The sequence below is a fragment of the Panthera pardus genome, unplaced genomic scaffold (assembly GCF_024362965.1).
Source record: "Panthera pardus isolate Hobbes unplaced genomic scaffold, ASM2436296v1 HiC_scaffold_17, whole genome shotgun sequence".
Classification (NCBI taxonomy): Eukaryota; Metazoa; Chordata; class Mammalia; order Carnivora; family Felidae; genus Panthera; species Panthera pardus.
In genome coordinates this window covers 79304210-79327044 of record NW_026526732.1, presented here as the reverse complement: position 1 = coordinate 79327044, position 22835 = coordinate 79304210, and the positions used below count along the sequence as shown (strand labels likewise).

General features: G+C 39.9%; 1 protein-coding gene across 4 annotated transcripts in view; it reads left to right on the top strand.

The window, feature by feature from the left end:
- The first annotated feature begins 8199 nt into the window (after window positions 1–8199).
- Window positions 8200–22835, top strand: part of BCKDHB (branched chain keto acid dehydrogenase E1 subunit beta) — a 202982-nt gene continuing 188346 nt past the window's right edge. For 2 of the 4 annotated variants that reach the window (XR_002078162.2, XR_002078163.2), the window contains exons 1-3: window positions 8200–8452; window positions 20643–20720; window positions 22621–22689. Coding sequence is in view for 2 of the 4 variants with exons in the window: in XM_019442718.2 (XP_019298263.1) it covers window positions 8257–8452; window positions 20643–20720; window positions 22621–22689 (343 nt within the window). In the remaining 2 variants the exon portion in view is untranslated. The remainder of the gene's footprint in view (window positions 8453–20642; window positions 20721–22620; window positions 22690–22835) is intronic. The other 2 variants (XM_019442718.2, XM_019442719.2) reach the window with 1 other exon arrangement.

Genomic DNA, 22835 nt, shown 5'->3' with positions numbered 1-22835 from the left:
TAGTCTCCTGATTTTGTACTGATTGATTTTTAAATGTTAAACCAACCTTGCATTCCCATGTTTGACTCCATTTGGTCATGATGTATTATCTTTTTGTATATATTGCTTTATTATACTTGACAGGATTTTGTTGAGGATTTTTGGGTCTATGTCCACAAAGAATATTTGGTTTTAGTTTTCTTTCTTTATAGTGTCTTTCTCTGATTTTAATATTAGGGTAATGCTGTCATCATAGAATGAGTAGGAAAGTGTTACCTTATGTTCTATATCTTGGACTTTTTAAATGGAATTGGTAATATTTCTTCCTTAAATGTTTGACTGAGTTCCCCAGTGAAGCCATTTGAGCCTGGAGTTTTCTCTGTTGGAATGTTTTAAAGTATGAATTTAATTTATTCAATAGATACCGGATTATTCACATTATTTTCTTGCTCTAAACAAAGCTTTTCCTAAACTTCTCCCACCTGTGTGAGCCAATGACAAGTTTTTAAATTTCTCACTCACACATGAATTTGGACTTTGTAGACATCTGTGTGTTCTTATGTTCTAACTATTCTGTAGATTAAGTTTTGTGTGTTTAATTTCTCTTGCTTTCCCTTTTACTCTCTTTCTTTTTTAGGAAAACGTGTACAGGGATTCAGATTTATGAAGCCAAAATTATTCTGCAGAAATTCAGAAGCATTTTAAAGTGCTCTTTTAGTGATAACGTTCCAGTAATGAACTATGTTTCATAGTGAGGAATCCATAAGGAGGACTTTTCTGGTGAAATTTTCTTCACTGGAGGGACCACACAGGCACTTCCCAGGCAGGATGACTATATGGTCATTAGGTGTTCTTTTGGCTTCTAAGTACCAATTCCCCATTTGCTTGGTAGCAGCTCCTTGAGTTATGTTTGGGTAATCTTTTTTACTTTGTATATAGTATTGGTCAACAAAATACCCTCTCTTCTTTAGTCATGGGGTAGCAATGAACTAATCTGGGCTAACCAGATGCTCTCCCCGAGGAACTAAATCTTGAACAGAATCAAAGACAGGTGAGTCAATTCAAGCTAGAGGTTTTAATATCTTTGTAAGTCTCTAAATTACTTTCTGTTACCTGGATCTCTGGGTCTGCACTGGTGTCAGCTCTTTCTGAGCTGTTTGTTTCCTCAATTTTCGTGAGCCATCCCATATCTTATAAAGTAATTATAGTTCTGCGTAAATTAGCCACAGGTAATTCCAGTAGTTTGTAACTAAATAACCCTAACTGGGGGTAAGATGGTGGCTGTTCTTCTCTAGACAGGGAACATAGTGTATAGCAAGGCTGTATGGGATTTATAGGGTTTGTCTATACGATATGTGGACCAACCTTATCAAAGACACCAGGTAGGGAAAGCTTATTAAGAATGCAGATGCTCTACTCCAGGCCTAATGAGTAAGAATTTCTCAGTGTGGGGTTCAGGAAGTCTGAAATGTGAACAAATTGCTCAGAGATTATTCTGCAAAATACATTTGAGAAACACAACATAAGGGTACAGGTCTTGAAATCTGAAAAACAGAGATTAGAATGCTTTATGCTGTTTTAACTGGGGTTAGCCAATTAGTCCCACTGGGCTTGTTTTCTCATCTGTAAGATGAGGATTGTAAGACCTTGTTCATCAAGTTGTTTAAAGGATTGAAATATGCATGTAGAGATTTTCATATTGCCTCAACAGAGGAAAGCTGCATCATTACTGGGTGTTTATATCCCAAAATCTAATATGTCTTAGGCAAAAATTGTGACTAGCAAAAATTATGGTTGAAGATCATGTAAATCTATGATAGTAACCTATGGTCACAGTTATGCATCATGTTGGGGACAAATGTATGGTCTTTCACCATGTATATAACTAAGAATCTCCCTGAACAGTTAGAATAGGTTAGAGTAGCTAAACACCATGTAAAGTAGTTGGCTTGTGCTTAGAAGTCGTGTGCTATTAAAACAAACACATAATTTTTTTTTATTTTTTATTTAAAAAAAAATTTTTTTTAAGTTTATTTATTTTTGAGACAGAGAGAGACAGAGCATGAATGGGGGAGGGTCAGAGAGAGAGGGAGACACAGAATCGGAAGCAGGCTCCAGACTCTGAGCCATCAGCCCAGAGCCCGACGCGGGGCTCGAACTCACGGACCGCGAGATCGTGACCTGAGCTGAAGTCGGACGCTTTAACCGACTGAGCTACCCAGGCACCCCACACATAATTTTTTAAAGTATGTATGTATGTATGTATTTAGAGAGAGAGAGAGAGAGAGAGTGCGCGCACACAAGTGGGGGAGGGGCAGAGAGACAGGGAGAGAGAAACCCAAGCACAGAGGCCAACCGAGAGCTCCATCCCATGAACTGCGAAATCATGACCTGAACCTCATACTGAGAAATTCTTATTCATTAGGCCTGGAGTAGAGATAAATGGGTAAAAGTTACATCAACAACAAAAATTGAGACAACGTTAAGTGTGGGTGTCAAAAATTTCTTTTGGTCCCAGTACTCATGATTATGTAAGCCATAACTTCAGGCAGGCTTTTAGAAACCTGGCAATACTGGCAGGTATACAAATTATGGCAATACAAATTATGCGGGGAGTTAAAAAAAATCAAGGGGTGCCTGGGTGGTTCAGTTGGTTAAGTGTCCAACTCTTGATTTCAGCTCAGCTCATGATCTCACAGTTCATGAGTTTGAGCCCTGCATTGGGCTCTGTACTGACAGGGGGGAGTCTGTTTGGGATTCTCTGTCTCCCTCTCTGCCCCTCCCCTGCTTGCCCTTTATCTCCCCCCCCCCCCAAATAAATGAATAAACATTAAAAAATCAAGGTGGCACGTATTTCTGTTTATGGATAAATGGCTCTGCCTCTTACATATGCATGCAGATATCAATATTTGGAGGAGTTTTCTGAGTCATCATTTGTATCTAAATCCTTCCACCAGGCTAAGCACAAATGCCAGATAACGTCACTTTGAAAGATGTCCTTTCTCTGGTGTCTACTCACAAGATTTCTATCCAGGTAGATAATTCAGGTTCCTGAAAGATTGATCCCAAGTGTATCTCAAGCCCCTGCCGGAGATGAGAAGTCAGAGAGAAGTTGTCTGGATGCTTGAGAAGAGCAGAAAAAGGGATAATTCATATGCTGGATGGTATAGTAAGCTTAGATCCATTGGTTGGCTTAAAATAATGTTCATTAAAACACAGTACCTGGCACATGCAAGGCTTTCAATGCACACTAGTGAATAGTAGAATCAGATTCTTAAAATTAGAAAGACCATAAACAACACCTAAATGAAGCAGAAGGCCTCTGAAGAGGCTCCTCCCATAGTGTTCATCCAGCCTGTGCCTGCCTATCTCTAATGATAGAGAATTCATTACACCCAAAGACAATCTACTTAACAAGAAGTTCTTTATACAGAGATGGAATTTATTTCTTCTGTTTCTTGTTCTTCTCTCTGGGACCAAACAACAAATTTAGTCCTTTTTCTACAAGGGAGCCACCAAACATTTAAGGAGAATTAATACATCACTTTAAAAGTCTCATGTAGAAAAAACATCTTATGTAGACCAAATATCTCTAGTTTCTTTAACTCTACTCCAAATCACAGAATTCTGTATTGGAAGAAATATATTAAACAATGTACAAAAACTCTTTAATAATGCAGGCATCTCCAGAAAGTTCATCAAAAGCATCTATTCAGCTTCGTTTCTACCACAAAATCTCTGGCTGTTATGGATGAACTGTACCCATTCCCCCAAAAGATATGTTGAACCTAACCTCCAGTACCTAGTACCTCAGAACACGACCTTATTTGGAAATTGAGGTGTTGGAGACATAATTAGTTAAGATGAGATCATACTGGAGTAGGGTGGGCTCATGATCCAATAGAACTGGATGTGTCCTTACAAGATGGCCCTGTGAAGATACCAGAGACAAGAAAGGAAGAACAGTGAGTGAGAACATCTTGTGAGGACGAAGACGAGATTGAGTTATGCAAGTCAAGGAACACCAGAGACTGTCGGTAAAACACCAGAAGCTAGGAAGAGACAAGGAAGGATTGCCCTACAGCTTTCAGAGGGAGTATGAGTCTGCCAACCCCTTCATCTTGTACTTCTAGCTCCAGAACTGTGGGACAATGACTTTCTGTACCCAGTTTGTGGTACTTTGTTACAGCAGCCCTAGGAAACAAACACGTTGGCTTTGACTATATTTTGAATTTTCTTTTCAGAATGATACCGACAGCATTATTCCACATGGTAATAATCAGCAAAGCAAGCAAATGCTAAAGCTCTTCCATCTAAGTATTTCCAGCCCTGAATTGAAACCAATTTCAAACAGTCTATGAACTCACATACATGTCGTCAAATACATGCTGCAGGGGAATGAATCTCCTAAGCTACTTAGCTGTACAAATATAACTAACATTATTTTCCTACAACTTGATTTTGAAACAATAGCTTTGCTGAGATATAATTGTTACTAAATTCACTATTTTAGTGTACATTTCACTGGTTTTTAGTACATTCACAAAGTTGTGCGACCATCACCATTATATAATTTTAGAATATTTTCATTACCTCAAAAAGAAACTCCATACCTAATAGCAACCACTCCTCACCCTACTCCCTTTCCCTAGCCCCTGGAAACCACTAATCTACTTTCTGTTTCCACTGATTTCGCTATGCTGGACATTTCATATAAATGGAATTGTATACTATGTGACTGGCTTCTTTCACTTAGGACTATGCATTTAAGGTTCCTTTATGTCTTTTCATGACTCAACAGCTTATTTCTTTTTAGTGCCAAATCGATTACATTGTCTGGATATACCACAGTTTATTTATCCAACCCGATTGTTTATCCATGTAATGACAGAGATCTTGGTTCCTTTCAAATTTTGGCAATCATGAATAAAGCTGCAATAAATACTTGTGGGCAGTTTTTTGTATAGGTATACATTTTCATCTCCTTTGGGTAAATACCAAGAAGCATGATTGCTGGATTGTATGGCTACAGTATGCTTAGTTTCATAAGAAACCTTCAAACTGTCTTCCAAAGTGACTGTGCCATTTTGCATTCCCACTACCAATGGATGAGTTATTTGTTTATTTTTTAATTAGGTAACTTATCTTTTTATTATTAAGCTTAAGAATTTTGAAAAAGCATATTCTGGATACAAATGCCTTATCATTCTGACTGCTGGGCCTTCTTAAGTTCTCTGGACATTGATGCCACAACTGCATCTCTCTTGGCCATGTAAGAAAAGCATTCTGCTGTTCCAAATGCCATCCCATGGTGGGGAGTTTGGGGACTCTGTGGTACTCCTAGGTCTATCTACAAAGAAATACACCTACAGTTCTTTTGTGTTCTATGGGTTTGCTTCCATGGAAGGTGGGAAAAACTGGCTCTTAAATTAGCATGCTTTTTATAATATTTTGTTTAGATCATGAATTTTGTGCCCTAAGTCATTCAGGTTCTCTAAGTTTAACACTCAGAAACCAGTCTTTAAAACTCAAACTCTTCTCTCAAATTATTGTTTCTGCCATCAACATTACAATCTACTTTAAAATTCTAATGCAAGGATTTGAGCCCTTGGCTACTTGTGTCCCTGATGCCTCTAGTCAAGTTTGAGTGGGAACAGGGCCCAGGACATAAGGATATAATACTACAAATATTATGTTGCTACACATGAAGGGTTTCCAAAAGCAAGCTGAATTTAAACAGGTACAGACCTGTATAGGTAGTGAAGCTCAGTGACAAAGAATAAGCCAAGAGTCATCTGAAGAATGATGAGCAACTTCTCCTTGTGTTCCCTCCGGAGTCATGGGTTCTGTAGGTGTTCAGGGAAGTTAAGGTTCCAGAAACATAATTAGAAGTAAATATTATAGAGCAGAATCTATTTTAAGGGTATCATGGCATCTCATAGTCTCATGGAAACCCAGGACCTGAAAGTACATAGGCCTCAGGAACAAAAAGCATCAGGAACTCACATGTAGTCATATTTTTCACCTTTTCTGGTCCACCAGATTTCTGAAAAGTTTAAATTTTTGCATCTCCTAGTGGTATTTAAAGATACCTTGCCTTTCCAAAATAACCTTCCAAAATTCCCAGAAAATGACAGTTTTCCAACTTAATATCAATGAAACCTGGCCAGGGGGGGGCCCACTATAGGAACAAAGATATTTCCATGGTTACCAGGCAGAGGGTGTGGTGGGGATAGATAAAATTTAAGAAAATTATATTTTGCTCGGCGGACAAATCTTTTGGGTGTTCTCTTTGTTGTTCCTGACTATATGTAGTTAAGTCCATCCTTCTTAGACCAGCATATGAAGACCTTGAAAATATCCCTCCAATTTATTTTTCCTACTGCTGTTAATCTTTATACCCCAAGTCTAGCAGCTACCAAACTGTTTTCTCTTTATTGAATCCACTCTGTTCCTTCTGGCCCTGTTAGTTTTTGCATTTTTTTTTTCTTTGTCTAGAATACCTTTTCCTCCCTAGTTTGATAATTTCTACTCGTCTTTTAGCTAAGCTGAAAGCTGAGCATTACTTCTAGAAGCATTCTTGATTTCTAAAAACAGAGGTTATTGCTCTTTGAATGTTTCACTTTGTTCACACTGTTCTAGACCCCCTATCAGATTGTAGTTGTCATGTAATTTGTCCCCTTTCCCTACCAACTAGGACATCCTTACAGGCAAGATTATATATTGAATGTATTTGTCTCAATGGCAGCTCATCTTTGGCCAGCATATAGCAAAGTCTCAATACATTCTCACTAGTCCTTTTATTATTTTTCTGTTTCTCCCAGGCTGAAATCATCTCAGTACCCCAGCTCCCCAGACTATTAGCAGACACAAAATAAAGTTTGATTCATTTTTATCTTTGCTCTTTGTTCTCTTCTTTTTTAAATGAAAATGTAGCTATGGCAATGTAATTTAATTTTTTCTGCTTCTCCTCCGTTAAAAAATAATAAAAAATATCACACACATAAAAATGAAAAACAATACAGCACCCACACCATCAAACGGAAGTAAATGGTAACAGAATCCAAGAATAAAAATCCCCCGAAGGTTGCATTTTTGAGCTTGGTGTAGGAGTTAGGAATAATGGATATAATTCTGGTTCCCTGTAGCAGTTTTTAATTTCTGTCTCTCAGTTCCAATCAGAAAACAGGCAGTTGGTTCATCTCCTGCCCTTTCTCCTCACCCCATTTCTTCTCTTTGCTCTCTTGCCCCCCATGTAAAACCAAACATAGTTTGGGAGGCCAAGAATGACGGAAGAGGAACATTCTTTTCCCCTTTTTCTTCCTCTTCATTTTCTCCCAGTCTTCTCCAAATTCTGTTTGGGCTGGTCCTTCCCCCCCCCCTCCCATCTTCATCTGATGGAAACACTTTCACTTTTGTCTCATTCTACTGTGATTTTTACATTCATGAGCAGGGAAGGTATACTTTTAAACGTGTGGATTTTTAAAAAAAAGTTTGCGAAGTTGATTATTAGAAATGTAAATTAACCATTCGAATTCTCCAAGTTTTTAAGCTAGAGTAAGCCGGTCAGGTCCATTTTCCCTGCACCTGGGCAAAAATGCATCTGAATTCCTACTAAGTGGATTTATAGGCTGAAATCTAAGTTTATCTCTCCAACTATCCTCTAAATCCTGAAAAACAAAACCAGCAAAAATGTATACATGCTTATTAAGCATTCAAGGAAGATATGAAAAAAGAGCGGAAGCTTTGAGCAGTGATTCCCCCAGTTTTCTGAAACCCAAAACCAATAACCAAGGCCAATCAGTAACCCTTTACATTTTTTACTTATAAAATAATACAGATAAAGAATAGGAGAGGAGAAAAAAGGTTACATTTTAAAAGAAAGTATAAATCTTAAAATGAAAAAGTTATCGGAGGTAACAATGCAAATGACATCAGAAAATAACAAATCTAGGACTGGCGAGTCACATTACAGACACGCCTCCGCGTCCCGAGCCCACGCAGCGACTTTGAGAAGACTCCACCTTCAGGAACAATTTCATTGGAGCTCACCTGCCCGCTCGACCCCACCCCGTTTCCTCTGCCGCATGCGCACTACAGGCAAACGCCTGTGGCCTCCTCTCGTCACCTTCCCCACCCCCGAATTCCGAACTCGGATTGGTCTATTCCATGGGTCCGCCCCTTAGACTCAACCAATGCAGAAGTCGCCTCGGTGCTCCGCCCTCCCTGCCGGCAGTGTGCGGCCGCGTAGCTCGCAACCCTGGGCTGCAAGTGGGGATGGCGGCGTTTGCGGCGACTGCGGGGAGGCTGTTGGGGCTGCGTGCGGCTGGGACAGAGGGACGGTTGCTTCGGCTGCGAGGCGCGGGGCTGCAGCGGGCCTTGTTGCAGCCCGCCTCGGCCACTGGAGATGCGGCACAGAGGCGGCAGGTGGCTCACTTCACTTTCCAGCCCGACCCGGAGCCTCAGGAGTATGGTGAGCTAGGGGCTGCCCTGTCTGCTCCTGGTGCAACCCAGACTCCCAGGCCTGTGGGCGCCTCGCCAGGAGTGCCATCCTGCTCGTGTCGGCGGCGGCCGGCAGGCTGATCTCCTTGCATCTTGGTGTAATTCCTTCCCTGCTTTCTGGAGCCTCCCTACTATAGGGTTTGATTGTAGTTTCCACCTCGCTCTATTTTTGTGACTGAGCAACCCACGAGAGGCAGACCCTCAGAACCCTCGAGTTGGGTGAGAGGGCATGCCGCGGTCTGGAGAGGTCGAGGGTGGAGGGATGGTGCCCAGGGAACCCCTCCTTTTCTCATTTCTCCATCCTCGCTTTCTCAGCCGTGGCCCTAGGTGTTGTCTGTTCGTCCGGAGCTGGGCCATTAACTACAGGTAGCGGTATTTAAAAGAGAAATTTTTTTTTCTTCTTTTTAAAATTTTCTTTTATTACTTTTTTTTTTTTTTTTTTTTTTGCTTTGGCAGAGAAGAGGAAACGGAAGGATTAAGTAATTGAATTGATTTTTCCCAAGGTCTTAAAACAGGTTGTTCTTAGACATGGGAAAGAACCCAGGTTTTCCATTTGAGTCTAGCAATGAGCCTGTGCTGGACTAGGCTGCCATTTAGCCAAGGAGCAGGTAATTGGTGAAGGTGACCGGAAGAGGAGGCCACTAACACTCTCATTGGTAGGAAGGGCGCTAGCAAACTCTTCACAGTATGACAATTGCATGACTTTTACCATTTCTTCTGCAAGTTTTATGTGATCTCTGAAAGATCGAGTGTCTATTATCAGAACATTGGGAACATTTACCTTTTCTTTGTCTGATAACTTCTCACATGCTAGAGTGATATTTTTGGAAGGGTGTCTGTACTTGTGAATAATAAGTGTGAACATATATTGAGTGCTTACTGTAGGCAGGTACTATGCTGAAAAATTTACATTTGTTATTTCATTTGATGCTTAGCACAACTTTTAAAAGTGAGTAATGTTAACTGAGGTCTTGACATAGTTTGTCCAAGGTTACACAGATAAGTTAGTGATAGCTTCTGCTTTGGATTTTAATTATTCAGATTCTAGAGCTTCCATTCTAAACAATGGGCTATAATGCATGTAGAAATAATTTACTAAGAGGTGTCACACTTTTGTGAAACAGTAGATACCATGGTGAGTAGCAAGTTTTTCTCACCAACAAGATGAACCTTGAATTCTGTCTTCAAAGCAAAGAAACTTTAGCCCAATACGTAAGGAATAGAATACAGTTCTTCTTCATCCCCCACCCCCCTTCCACAACTGTGAAATTACTAAAGTCCAGGTAGAATGATAATCATGTTTATATGTTTGTTCTTATTATAAAAATAATAAACACATGTTATATTAATTTGGATAATAGAAAAAAGTAAGAAAAAGTAATCTCACCACCCACTACTATTTGTAAATACTGCTAACATTTTGGTGTGTATCCTTCCAGGTATTTCCTTTCAGTTTAGTAGAATTAAATTTTCCTGTAATTGTAGTTGTTTTTTTTTTTTTTCAATATATGAAGTTTATTGTCAAATTGGTTTCCATACAACACCCAGTGCTCATCCCAAAATGTGCCCTCCTCAATACCCATCACCCACCCTCCCCTCCCTCCCACCCCCCCCTCCCTCCCACCCCCCATCAACCCTCAATTTGTTCTCAGTTTTTAAGAGTCTGTTATGCTTTGGCTCTCTTCCACTCTAACCTCTTTTTGTAATTGTAGTTTTAATACAGATACAATCTGCATTCTTTAGTCAGAGGTATTTTCCCATATTATTGCATAATTTTCATAACCTTCTTTAGAAGACAGTGTGTTCTGTGGAGTAGAAACACTGTAGTCCAGTGGTTGAAATCTTGGCCCTAGAATCAGATTGTCCTAGGATTGGTTTTGGCCCTGCTACCTATGCCTTTGGACTACTCACTTACCCTCTATAAGCCTCAGTTTCTTTGTAAGTAAGGAGTTACTAATAATACGTACTTCACAGGTTGCTATGAGGAGTGAAGACAATTTTGCACAATGTCCACAAACCCAGTTTTGTCTGCTAAGAAACACTCATTAAGTGGAAACTTTTAATAATTACCATTATGCTTTTGTTTTACACTTTTGCAGTGTTATAAACAATGTGGATAGAAACGTTTGTGGATAGAAATGTTTCATGTATCTTTTGTGTATCTGAGATTATTTCTTTAGGATAAATTCTAGGGATGAAATTTCTGACTCAAAGATATGAACAGTTTAATGGATTTTTAATGCAGAGTTCAAATTATCAGTTTATATTTCCATCTGTGTGTATAGGAGGGTGAATATTGGGTGTCATGATAAAATCATGATTGTGCTGTGATACTGTGATTTATAATAAGAAATACATATTGGTCTTTGTCCCCTTTTCCTGGCACAGAGCTCCTGAAACCTTTGAAATTTCTTTTGATGAGAGTAATAAAGATGTCTTGTTATGCTGATGGTAACTTTTTTGGAAGCTCCTTGTTCATCTAAGGGTGGGAGCTGGTCACTAGAGGAGTCAGTTGTGAGATTAGAGGGTTGGGACTTTCAGTTCTGGAGGTTCTGGAGGTTGAATGCATTTGATCAATCATGCCTACGTAATGAGGCATCCTGTGGAAACCAAAAAGGATGGGATTTAGAGAGCTTTTGGGTTGGTGAATAGGTATTGGGTGAATAGAGGATTGGGGATAGTGGCATGCTCAGAGAACGTGGGAGCTCCATACCTTGCCCTATGCATCTCTTACACCAGGCCATTCCTGAGTTACATCCTTTTATATTAAGCCAGTAATCTAGTAAGTAAAATATTTCTCTGAGTTCTGTGAGCCATTCTAGCAAGTTAATTGAACACAAAGAGAGGGCTGTTGGGACCTCCAGTCAGAAGCACAGGTGACGACCTGGATTTGCAGCTGGCCTCTGAACTGGGAGGTAGGCACAGTCTTACAAGGACTGAGCCCTTAATGTGTGGGATCCGATGGTAGCTCCAGGTCAATAGTGTCAGAATTGAGGTGAGTTGTAGGAGACTCAGCTGGTGTTGCAGAATTGCTTGGCTGTGTGTTAAAACACACACACACACACACACACACACACACACACACACACACACACACACAGGAATTGGTATCAGAATTGTGTGTGTGCACACATGCTTGGATATTATGTGCTCACAGCATTTTGTTTTAATATATATTTGTTTTATTTCTATTAAGGAATAGTTACCAGATATTTGTTTGCTATATTTCTTTTTTTCTTATGAATTGGATGTTCCTTGTTTTTGCACATTGAAAAATTTGTATCATGATAATCTTTTTCTATCAATACTGATCCTATGTACCATTATTGAACAACTGCTATATTCCACATGTGTGGTGGACATCAGTCTATAACCCTCACAGTAACCTTGTGACCTAGAGAGTATTATGCTCATTTTGTAGATGGGAAAATTGAAGCTCAGAGATGTTAGTGGCCTGCCCAAGTCTGAGTAGTGGCAGGGCCAGAATTTGAACCCAAATATGTCTACCTTTAAAGTCTCCCACACTACTTTTGTGTTAATGTTTTGTATATTAAAGATATTAATGAAGATAATAACTCTTTGTCTTTCGTGGATGCTGCAAATAGATTTATTTTTGAAATTTTGGTTACTTTGACACATGATAAAGACTGCTTAAATAGAGTGATGGGCAAGGTTGACTCTGAGGAGGTGACATTTAAACTTCACTGTGAGGAATGACAAAGGAACTACCTCCACAAAGACCAGGGTAGAACAGTCTTTTCCTGAAAGAAATAAGGACAAAGAATGATGAAATCCCTGAGGTAAGGTAAGCTCGTTCACTGGTGACCAGGGAAAGCCATCACCGTTGGGGAGATAGGCAGTTCTCAGAAAGATAGGCAGTTGTTCAAGGGTAATGAAGAGTCCTCTTTGTGAGAATGAAGGTCTTCTTTCCAGTATTAGAATTTGTAGAGAAGGGAACAACACAAGTAAAGAGAGGCTAGAAAGCCTAGGGTTTTATGAGGAATGAGAAGTAGTGATTTTATCTAGAGGAAAAAGGGGAGGGGTAGAAATAAGTTTGGAAAGCCAGAAAAAAGGTTGGGGGGGGGCGTGGAGAAAAGATTGAATGTGGCTAATGTAGCTGACACTGTGCCGAGTGCATTACACGCAGGTTCAGATTTTATTCTGTGGGCTGTGGAGAGCCGTTGATTGTTTATAGGCAAGAGAGTGACTTGACGTGTGCTTGAATGAGATTCTTGGGAGAGTTTATAGAATTGATTAGGAAAGTAAGGAGGCAGAGATCAGTTAGAGGGATGTTGTACTGTCCATGAGGGAGGATGTAATTGTTTAAACTTGGGGAGTGCCAATGGGAATAGTTGTGCTTTCGAAGGAATTGGCTGCATTTGGTGCTGTTTTGCCCATGGGGGCTAAGAGAAAGGGGTATCAAAGATGACTTTGCCATTTCTCGCCCGGGAGGCTGAAAGGATGGTAGAGTAGTGGTATCACTCAAACAAATGAGGGATACTGGGGGAGAGGAGAGTGGTTTTGAAGAGAGGATGACTTAGGTTTGGATATGTTGATTGGATGTCTTAGTCCTTTTGGGCTGCTGTAACAAAATACCGTAGGCTGGTGGCTTGTAAACAACAGTAATTTATTTTTCACAGTTCTAGAGGCTGGGAAGTCCAAGGTCAAGGCATTGACAGATTCTATGTCTGGTGAGGCCCCGCTTTCTGGTTCTCAGTCAGCTGTCTCATCACTGTGACATTGTATATAATGGAAAGAGTGAGGGAGCTCTGTGGGGTCTCTTTCTAAGGGCACAGATCCCTTTCATCAGGGCTCTACCTTCATGACCTATTCCTCACCCAAAGCACCCCCCCCCCCCAAGTACCATTATATTGGGGATGAGGTTTCAACATACGAATTTGGGAGGGGAACACAAACATTTATTCTATAGCATTGGCAGTGTTGGCAGAATATAGCATCCTGAGGTCGGCTAGTCTGAGTGCTAGTCTGGCACCAAAACAACCATGTCAAAAGTTGGGACCTTTGAGACTAGATAATTCTCTTCATATCTCTTTTCCCAGTCTTATCAGAATTGCCCCCAACTGTGTCCTTCCTTTTTTCTCTTCCTACTGTGTTTCCTTATTCTTTATCATTGCTCATCCAGACTTCTCCACGGCACCCCACCAAATGATAATAATGATGACAGAAGACACTTTTATAAGAGGTCACCTGGTACCAAGCACTATTCTGAGTGCCTTTCATGTAGCAATTCGTTTAATCCTTATATAACAGTGCTGTGGCAGGTATCCTATTATCAACCATATTTTACAATGAAGAAACTTAGATACAAAGAGGTTAAACTTCTACTTTTTGACACTTGGGTGATGGGTATTAAGAAGGGCACTGGTTGTGATGAGCACTGGGTGTTTTATGGGAGTGATAAATCACGTGAAGCGAATATGACACTGTATGTTAACTCACTGGAATTTAAATATAAACTTGGAGAAAAAAACCCAAACTTCCCCAAGTGACACTATCTGTACGAGGTGAAGCCAGGCTTCATTTTTAAGTAGTGTGCTCAGTTTGCTCTAAGAGGCCATGCCCCTGAGCTCTCAACCACACTGTCTTTTGCATTATTTGTACAGTTTCTTCACACCACACTTTGCCCGCTCTTAACCCTACCTCAAACCTGGCTTTCCCCAAATTTGTTGCATCTTTTGTGTCTCATTTGAACAGAGACTCCTGTCCTCCTTTATTACTGTTATTTACCCACCTTCAAGTTTCTTTACTTATGGTCCAGGAACTTGCTTATTAGTTTCTCACCTCATCCCCGCACCTTTTTTTCATTTCCAGTGTCCAACACATTGATTCAGTAATTCTATACACTACTCAGTGTTCACCCAGATAAGTAAGATCACCATCTGTCAGCATACACCATTATTACAGTATTATTGACTGTATTTCCTCTGCTCTATTTTTCATCCCATTCGTACTCCATTTTTGCTATCATTTGGGAAATTGCAACTTTCTGGAGGCACTATTGCACGGAAGCTGAGAGCTGGGGTTCTTAAGTCAAACGTGCCTAAATTTGAGCCCCACTTTACAACTTAGCATTGTAAGATTGGCCGGGTTTATTAGTCTTCGTAAGCTTTCTTTTCTTCATCTGTTCTGCCTCAGAGCATCGCTGGAGGAACCCAGCGAGGTAAGTCATGTAATTATTGGTGCCTGGTACTGGTTGTGCTAGATTCGGTCTCCCGATTCTAGAGTAGATGCTCTTAAATATTTGACCTTTGATAGTAATCATCTCGCTGAATTCCCACACTGGCCCTAGACATTAGATATTATTCCTGTTTTATGGAGTAGGCAATGGAGTGTCAGTGGTTAAGTAACTTTCCCAATGGCCTCACAGATTCCAGGCCAGGCGTGCATGATTATGCCAGTGTGTGTGCTGCCTTCATTGCTCTGTGTTGCTCCCCAAGAACACATCGGGGCCTCTCCCTGCCCCTGATTTTGGACATTGTGTGCATGCGTGTAGGTTTCTGTATTCATTCTGTGCATTGTAGTTTTCTTCTGGCTGCCAAACTTTGTGCTAGGTGCTTAGCACAAAACACAAATGTGGAAATGGACCTGTCCTCATGGAATTTAAGTCTAGTGGGGGAGATGGACGAAAAATAGCAAGTAAATGCATACTTAAATCAATCCCAATTGCAATGAATGCCCTGTAAGACATGTTCAGGTGCTGGGAAAGAGAATAATAGAGACCTAACAAGGCCCCTAAGAAGAGGTTAGTATTTGACCACCCTCTAAGCGATCAGGAAAGAGTATCCAAGGAGGTGTGAAGGAGGTGCGAGGCAGAGGACCCAACATGCGTGAAGGTTCTGACGTAGCAGGGAGCTTGCTGTGGTGGAGCTGAGAGAAGACTCAGGTGGTGAGCCTTGGGGACAGTGGTGCAAAATAGGGCTTTTGAAGTGAACAAGGATGAGATCAAGCAGGGCTTTGTGGATGTGATGAGGAGTAGGGCTTTATTCCAGGTGCAGTCAGAGAACTTGGAAGAATTTTGAGCAGAGGAGTAACATATGCCATGCATTGCTTTTTAGGACTTCTTATAGCAGCTCTTTGATGAATGAGGGATGAAGGAGTAGAAGTGAGGAGGTGGTACTCTGGTCTGAATATATCATTTCCCCATTACTATGTTGAAGCCCTAATCCCCAGTGTGATTGTATTTGGAGATGGGGTCCTTGGGAAGTAATTAGGTCATGAGGGTGGAGGCTTCGTTAATGGGATTAGAACCCTTATAAGAAAAGACACAAGAGAGATTATCTCTCTACCTTGTGAGGATACAGCAAGAAGATGGCCTTCTGCAAACTAGAAAGAGGGTTTTCATCAGGAACTCACCTTGATTTTGGATTTGGCAACCCCCCAAACAGTGAGAGATAAGTTTCTGTCGTTTAAGCCACTCAATCTGTGTGGTATTTTGTTACAGAGGCCAGAGCTGACTAAGGCCGTTAGGAGATGTTTTTCAGAAACAGGAAAGACATGGTGAGTTCTGGAATTAGGACATGGTTGGTAGTACTAGACTTTAAGCTATATGTTGGAAGGAATATATTTGGAAGCTGGATTGGATGGATTGAATGTACAAAATGAATAAAAGGAAGACATTCAAGGATGCTTCCTCAATTTCTGGCCTGGATGCTTGGGTGGAGGATAGTGCTGTTCGCTGAGATGCAGAAGACTGGTTTGGGAGCAGACATCAAGCTTTCGGTTGTGTGCTTACTGAGTTAGAAAAGCCTGACACCCAAGTGGGGAATTGGTGATGGTTGGATATAAATCAGGAATTCAGAGGAGGAGTCTGGATTAGAGATACTCATTTGGGAGTGACCAGCATACAGAAGAGTTTAAAAAGCATTTAGAGACTGAGGAGAGAAGTGTCCAGCTAAAGGGAGGGAAACAACTGTAGTTTGTTATACCATGACATGAGTTACCAGGTGCCCTGAGATGGGGACCCAGGGCTCCTAGCCATAGTTTCTTCAACTTTAAGGCTTTCTTAGGTCCTCCCAATGTTGGCCTTAGGTGGCAGCCCCCTCCCCCTTTACTGGCACCTTAAAAAGGCATTTGTGTTTATAGATCCTTCATTTATATTTTAATATAAAAGATCCTGTCCCTCATATTTGAATGCTCCATGAAACTTACTTTATGGGTTAGAGTTTGGGAAACCCCATAGTAGGGATTAGAGTGGGTTAGAGGTACATTTCTGGCACATAGAAAGGGATTCCTGAAGAACAGGCATCTGGAGGGGTGGAAGAAGTTCTGTTGGATGAAAATAGGTAGTTTCTTAGGCATCTTGCCATTTTACAGTGTGGTTAATGCCAGATTATGCCACTAAAATCATCCATCATGCTTCAACAAGCAAATACTGATGGTCGTGTTTGTGTTAGGCACTAAATGCTGAGGTTTCTAAGGAATATGACATGAAAATGCTGTAATACACATCAAGGACTAGGCAGCTCCGAGGAGGGCCAGTGCTGAATGTGCTGGCAGAAACTTCGGTTTCTGAAAGTAGACCCTAACTTTCCATATCATAGCTGTGTATTTTTTAAAAATGTTTACTCAGAGAGAGAGAGAGAGAGAGAGAGAGAGAGAGAACATGAGTCGGGGGAGGGGGAGGGACAGAGAGAGAGGGAGAGAGAATCCCAAGCAGGCTCTGTGCTTACAGTGCAGAGCCCAACGGGGGCTCAGTCCCACCAACCACAATGACCTGAGCTGAAATCAAGAGTCAGGTGCTTAACCGACTGAGCCACCCAGGTGCCCCCATAGCTGTGTATTTTTATTTGTTCAGGATCTAACTACAAACATACTTACTGTTAAACATGCCCTGCTGTTGACCTGATTTATTTCTAGAGACTGCTCCTTGGGCACTCATTTGCCATTTTTGTCTTACATGCTCTAGCTGTGTGGAAGGCTTCTGTCTTCAATGCTACTGCATACTGAGTAGTTAGTCAGAATAACTGAAGATGCCATAGCAGTATCACTTCTGCCTCATTCCCCTGCTCCTGCAGTCTGACTTTGAATTGTAACACTGGTAGATGTTTTATCCTACTGTATTTCTTTCTCTTTAAGCAGTCCATTAGCAATATGCTTTGTAGATTTTATCTTTATTGAACCAGCCTCATATGTTCATTTGTGCGGTCATTCCACAAATATTTATTGAGCACCTGCTACATGTCAGACATTGTTATGAGCACTAAGCATATACCTCTGATCAAAAACAGATAGGAATCCCTGACCTCTTAGGGCTCATGTTCTATTGTGTTCCTATTGTGTTCTGACCCTGCATTACCTGCCACTTTATCTTTGCAGCAGTGGTGATGGCCTATTTTTTCACATGCTCTACTTAGGATAATTTCGAGTGAGTAGCTTACTTCTAGCCATAAAGCTGTCTTACCAGTGGGTGCCCATTAGCTTGTATCCTTGACTAGGGAAGTTGAACTGCTATGTATATTTTTGTTTTGTTATAACTTTTTATCTGGGAAAGAAGAGATGTCAGTCTGGTTTAGTAGCTTTTTATTAATATTGGTAATTGCATGATTGGGCAGCAGTGTTGAATAATTTTTAAGTGCTCATAGTTACATGTGCTACAGGCACATACTTTGTCATGAGGAACCATAGGCATATCTTACCATGGTCTTTAATGTAACCTGTAGGAGAATAAGTAATTCTAAGGGAAATAATTATTTGAAATGATCTTACCTGTGAATAATTTGTGATTTCTTCCTGACCCATTCACAGACCATACTGCCACCTTAAAAATAGTTGGGAGTAGATGTTACTATATTAAAATTATTTAAATCTTTTAAAAGCATCTGGTAGAATAGCAGTTAATCCAACCCCCTAAAATTTTGAATCTATTTGAAAAATATTCAGGAGTAGAAGTTTTTGTGCTTACATGGAAATAAAACCTTTAAATACTCTTATACATTGTTTTCATACAAGATGAGTCAATTCTTGGTGGTAATTAAGCAATACTTTCCAGATTTACTTGGTGTGTTTTTTTATTGTTAAAGTCTTTGCTTTCTTTGTACCTAAAACTTGTCGAATAGCGATGAAATAAGATGTCTCGGAGGCATTCCGGATTAATTCAGATGGTCAGCATACTTGAAATAAATATCACCTTAGGTGTTTAGGCATTTTTATCCTCCTTAGCTCCTTAGCTGTGAAAATCATAATAGACAAAAAAAAAAAATCTGACTTTAGGAAATGTATGAAATGGGAGAAGGAATGGGAATATCATGGCAGTCAGAAAAAAAGTTTTCCCTAAACCATTATCACCTGATGCTGGGTACCAATAAACACTATTAAAGAGTTTTTAGCGAATGGAGAAGGATTAAAGGCAAGCATCTATTTAAATGATATAGCCTTAGCCTGAAGAAAAATAAATTTTGAAGTTATCACAGACATGTGGTTTGATTATGTATCCTTTGGTATAGATGGCATAACAGTACTGTACTTTCTTGAATGAATTCCCATTATCCCCACCAAAAATAAGAGTAGAAACAGGACTTTATTCTTGGCACAGATGGCAGCAGGGCATTTTTGAGTGGATATTGCCAAGACTTGAAGCCTGGGCATTCAGCAGTGCGGAAGGGGTCAGAGCAGTTAAGAGAAGGTTGAGCGTCAGTGGATATTGGGAGATGGAAGATGTCATAGATCAGAGCCTGCTGTGGATCCAGGCTGGGCTTGGGACAAAGATGAGTCTTCAAGAAAAGGGTGAGTGACCAGCATGTGTCATGGCCAGAGCGTTGATGGCAACAGCACTAGCTGTTGTGACCCACATTGTGAATTAGATCTTGGCTTTTGGGACACAACAAGTTACCAAGGAGTACAGAGGTTAGATGGGACAGTAGTCAGGGTAATTAGCGGTATTCAAGGGATTTGCTACCAGCATGGCTAGCTATGGGTTAATGTGAAGATGGCCTGTGGATCAGAGAAGATTCAGGCAGAAGCCTCTCTCCATCCTGAAGAGTACTTTGGGAGAGGAGCTGACCTAAAGTTCTGGGATGTCTGTAGGTCCTGGGCAGCACCAAGACTTAAATCTCTAAAGTATGATGTTTCTGAGTTCCAACATTTGGAACTTTATTAAACAAAGTTTTCTACCATTAAGAATAATGCCAAAGTCAAGATGAAGGGCATGGAAAAAGTCCAGATTCTAATAATAAATAACTCATATTTGTTCAGCACTTACTGTGTTTGGGCACTGTTCTAACTTTACATGTATTGTTACATTTAACCATCCTATCTGTCTATTTAGGGAACTAGAAGTTGGCTTGCAGAGAGTCTACTTGAGCAGTGAGACAGTAGGAAGGACCGAGTCTGGTGTGTTGAGGCATGGGATTATAGTATTCTCTAAACACCAGCCTTCCTCATTGTTTTATGGCCCATGACCATTTGCTGTTACTGACATATTTAACACGTGCCTTGAGTCACGTGTATTTGTCAGGGATATATATATATATATATATATATATATATATATATACACACACACACACACACACACACACTTATGTAATGTTTATATACTTTTGAGAGAGAGTGAGAGAGAGAGAGAGAGAGAGAGAGAGTGTGAGTTGGGGAGAGGCAGAGAGAGGAGACACAGAACCCGAAGCAGGCTCCAGGCTTTGAGCGGTCAGCACAGAGCCCAGTGCAGGGTTTGAACCCATGAACCTTGAGATCATGGCCTGAGCTAAAGTCAGACGCTCAACTGACTGAGCCGCCTAGGTGCCCCTCGGTTTTATATTCTTAACACCTGTCCAGAATATAATCTCAGACCACTTTCACTCTGGCTGGTTATCTTTTCTGGCTTTTATTTATGGTCTACACACACTTGGTGACTGGATTATATTCATTTTTCCTTTTTTATACTTGTTTTTTAATTGTTTAATATGTGTCACTTTTGCTTCGTCGTCAAGCTCCGAAGTCTGTATTGCTTTTGTAATTTCTACAGAACCAGCATCATTGTGAATAATCCAATAAATTCACATAGTATATTCTATACTTTCTTTTCTACGTTGATTTTAATCATGTTGTAATCAACTGTTAAGAAACTGGTTATTTTTAATATATTTTACAATGTAGGGAATGTTACTTAAATTTTTTTTTTTTTTTTTTTTTTTTAATTTTCACAGGGCAAACTCAGAAAATGAATCTTTTCCAGGCGATAACAAGTGCTTTGGATAACTCATTGGCTAAAGATCCTACGGCAGGTAAAATTCCTTTCTGCTTGACTACGGTAGCTGTGTTAATTCAGAATCAAAAATTTGCTGGAAATGTTGAGTCTGGAGCTCAGTGGTTAACATTACATTTACCTGAAATTTTTTAAAAGATCTGATCAAATGATTAAGGTTATCAGATCATGCTATTAACACATTTTTTATTTTTTTTTAATTAATTTATTTTTTTATTTTATTTATTTATTTTTTTTCTACGGTAATTCTATTTTTTTATTTTTCGAGGGACCTCCATACTGTCTTCCAGAGAGGCTGCACCAGTTTGCATTCCCCCCAATAGTGCACAAGCGTTCTTTATTCTCTACGTCCTCACCAACACTGATTATTTCTTGTCATCTTGATTTAGCCATTCTGACAGGATTAACACATTTTTTAAATTAATTCATGGTGAATTAGTTCTGATGTATATCTAACATCTTCAAGTCAACTTTTTCCCATAGTGTGTGTGGTTTTGATATTATATTAATACTTTCTGGATTAATACCTACTGGGTACTTCTGTTTCTCCAGCATATAAAAAAAAAATGGGAAGTACCACTTCATTCAGATTTATGAATCTGTTTATGAAATGAAGATTTGATTCCATGCTTTCCTTTGAAATACATTGTCATTCAACTTAAGATATTTTGGAAATAACTGTAATAAATAAGTAGCTTATCAAATTTAATCATTGGTATAAAAACAGTTGTCCTGCTGTATGTTTTCTAAATTTGATTGGCTTTACTTATATGTGTTAGTATATATAAATATATATATATTTGGTATACCTTGGGCTTCCACTTGAAAATCCCTAGTTTTTATTATTAAGTTTTTTAAATGTGTTATCATTTGTTTTTGAGAGAAAGACAGAGTATGAGCAGGGGAGGGGCAGAGAGAGAGGGAGACACAGAATCTGAAGCAGGCTCCAGCTCCGAGCTGTCAGCACAGAGCCTGATGTGGGGCTCAAACTCACAAGCTGTGAGATCATGACCTAAGCCAGAGTCAGACACTTAACTGACTGAGCCACCCAGGTGCCCCTGAAAATCCCTAGTTTTAAGGTCAAGTGAAGAACGTGTTATTTTGTTAGGAGGAAGTAAGAACTATAATAGTGGATGATTAGATTTGGCTTTGTTTGAATGCTGAGAATGATCTTGAGTAAATAAGGGTGAATTGTTTCCTTGAGGTTCACAGAGCTGGTCAGATGCATATATAGGAATAGAATTCACCTCTGTGAACACCCGTTTTTATTTTCTTTGCCTTGCTCACTATGTCCCACCATACTTGCCTCCTTTTACTTGATTTAAGTCCTTTTCCTATTTGTGACTGTTCTCTCAGCTTGGGATATTTTTCCTTCAGCCCTTCAGAGTGTTGACTTTTATTATATACCATATATGAAAGAAAACAACCACTGGCCAGACACTCAGGAGGCTGGAGTGTGAGTCATAGTTCTGCCTCTTGCTTTCTTTCTGACTTGTCAAGTTACTTTACTACTTCTCTGGCCTCATTTTCTTCATGGGTAAAACAAAATGACGTCCTAGACTGGTGGTTCTTAATCAGTTGGGATGATTTTAATCCCCCTTCCTCCTCTCATGTTTAACAAAGTCTCCAGACACTCTTGGCTGTCAGGACTGTGTGTGTGTGGGGGGGCAACTGTCATCCATGGGATAGGGAGCAGGGATGCTGCTGTATATCTACAATGTATAGAATAGGCTGTTACAAGAAAAGAATTATCCAGTCCAGAACGTCGGTAATGTTGAAGTTTAGAAACCTTATTTTAAACCTTTGGTCTATTTCTGTTTTCTACTTTAAAATGTAAACATTGAAATTACTTATTTTTCATTGTTAGTATCATTTAGGGATTATCAGATAAAATATGTTCTTTAAACATTGTTTTTCAGTAATATTTGGTGAAGATGTTGCCTTTGGTGGAGTCTTTAGATGTACTGTTGGCTTGCGAGACAAATATGGTAAGTTAACATCTTTATGTATGAATAGTATTCCTGTATAACTTTTATTTAAGTATCTTGAAAATAGAGAATATTCCTGTTAAATTGTTTGCCATATCTTTATTGTATAAATAGTTGTCGGTTTTGTTTTTGCATTTGTTTTCTTC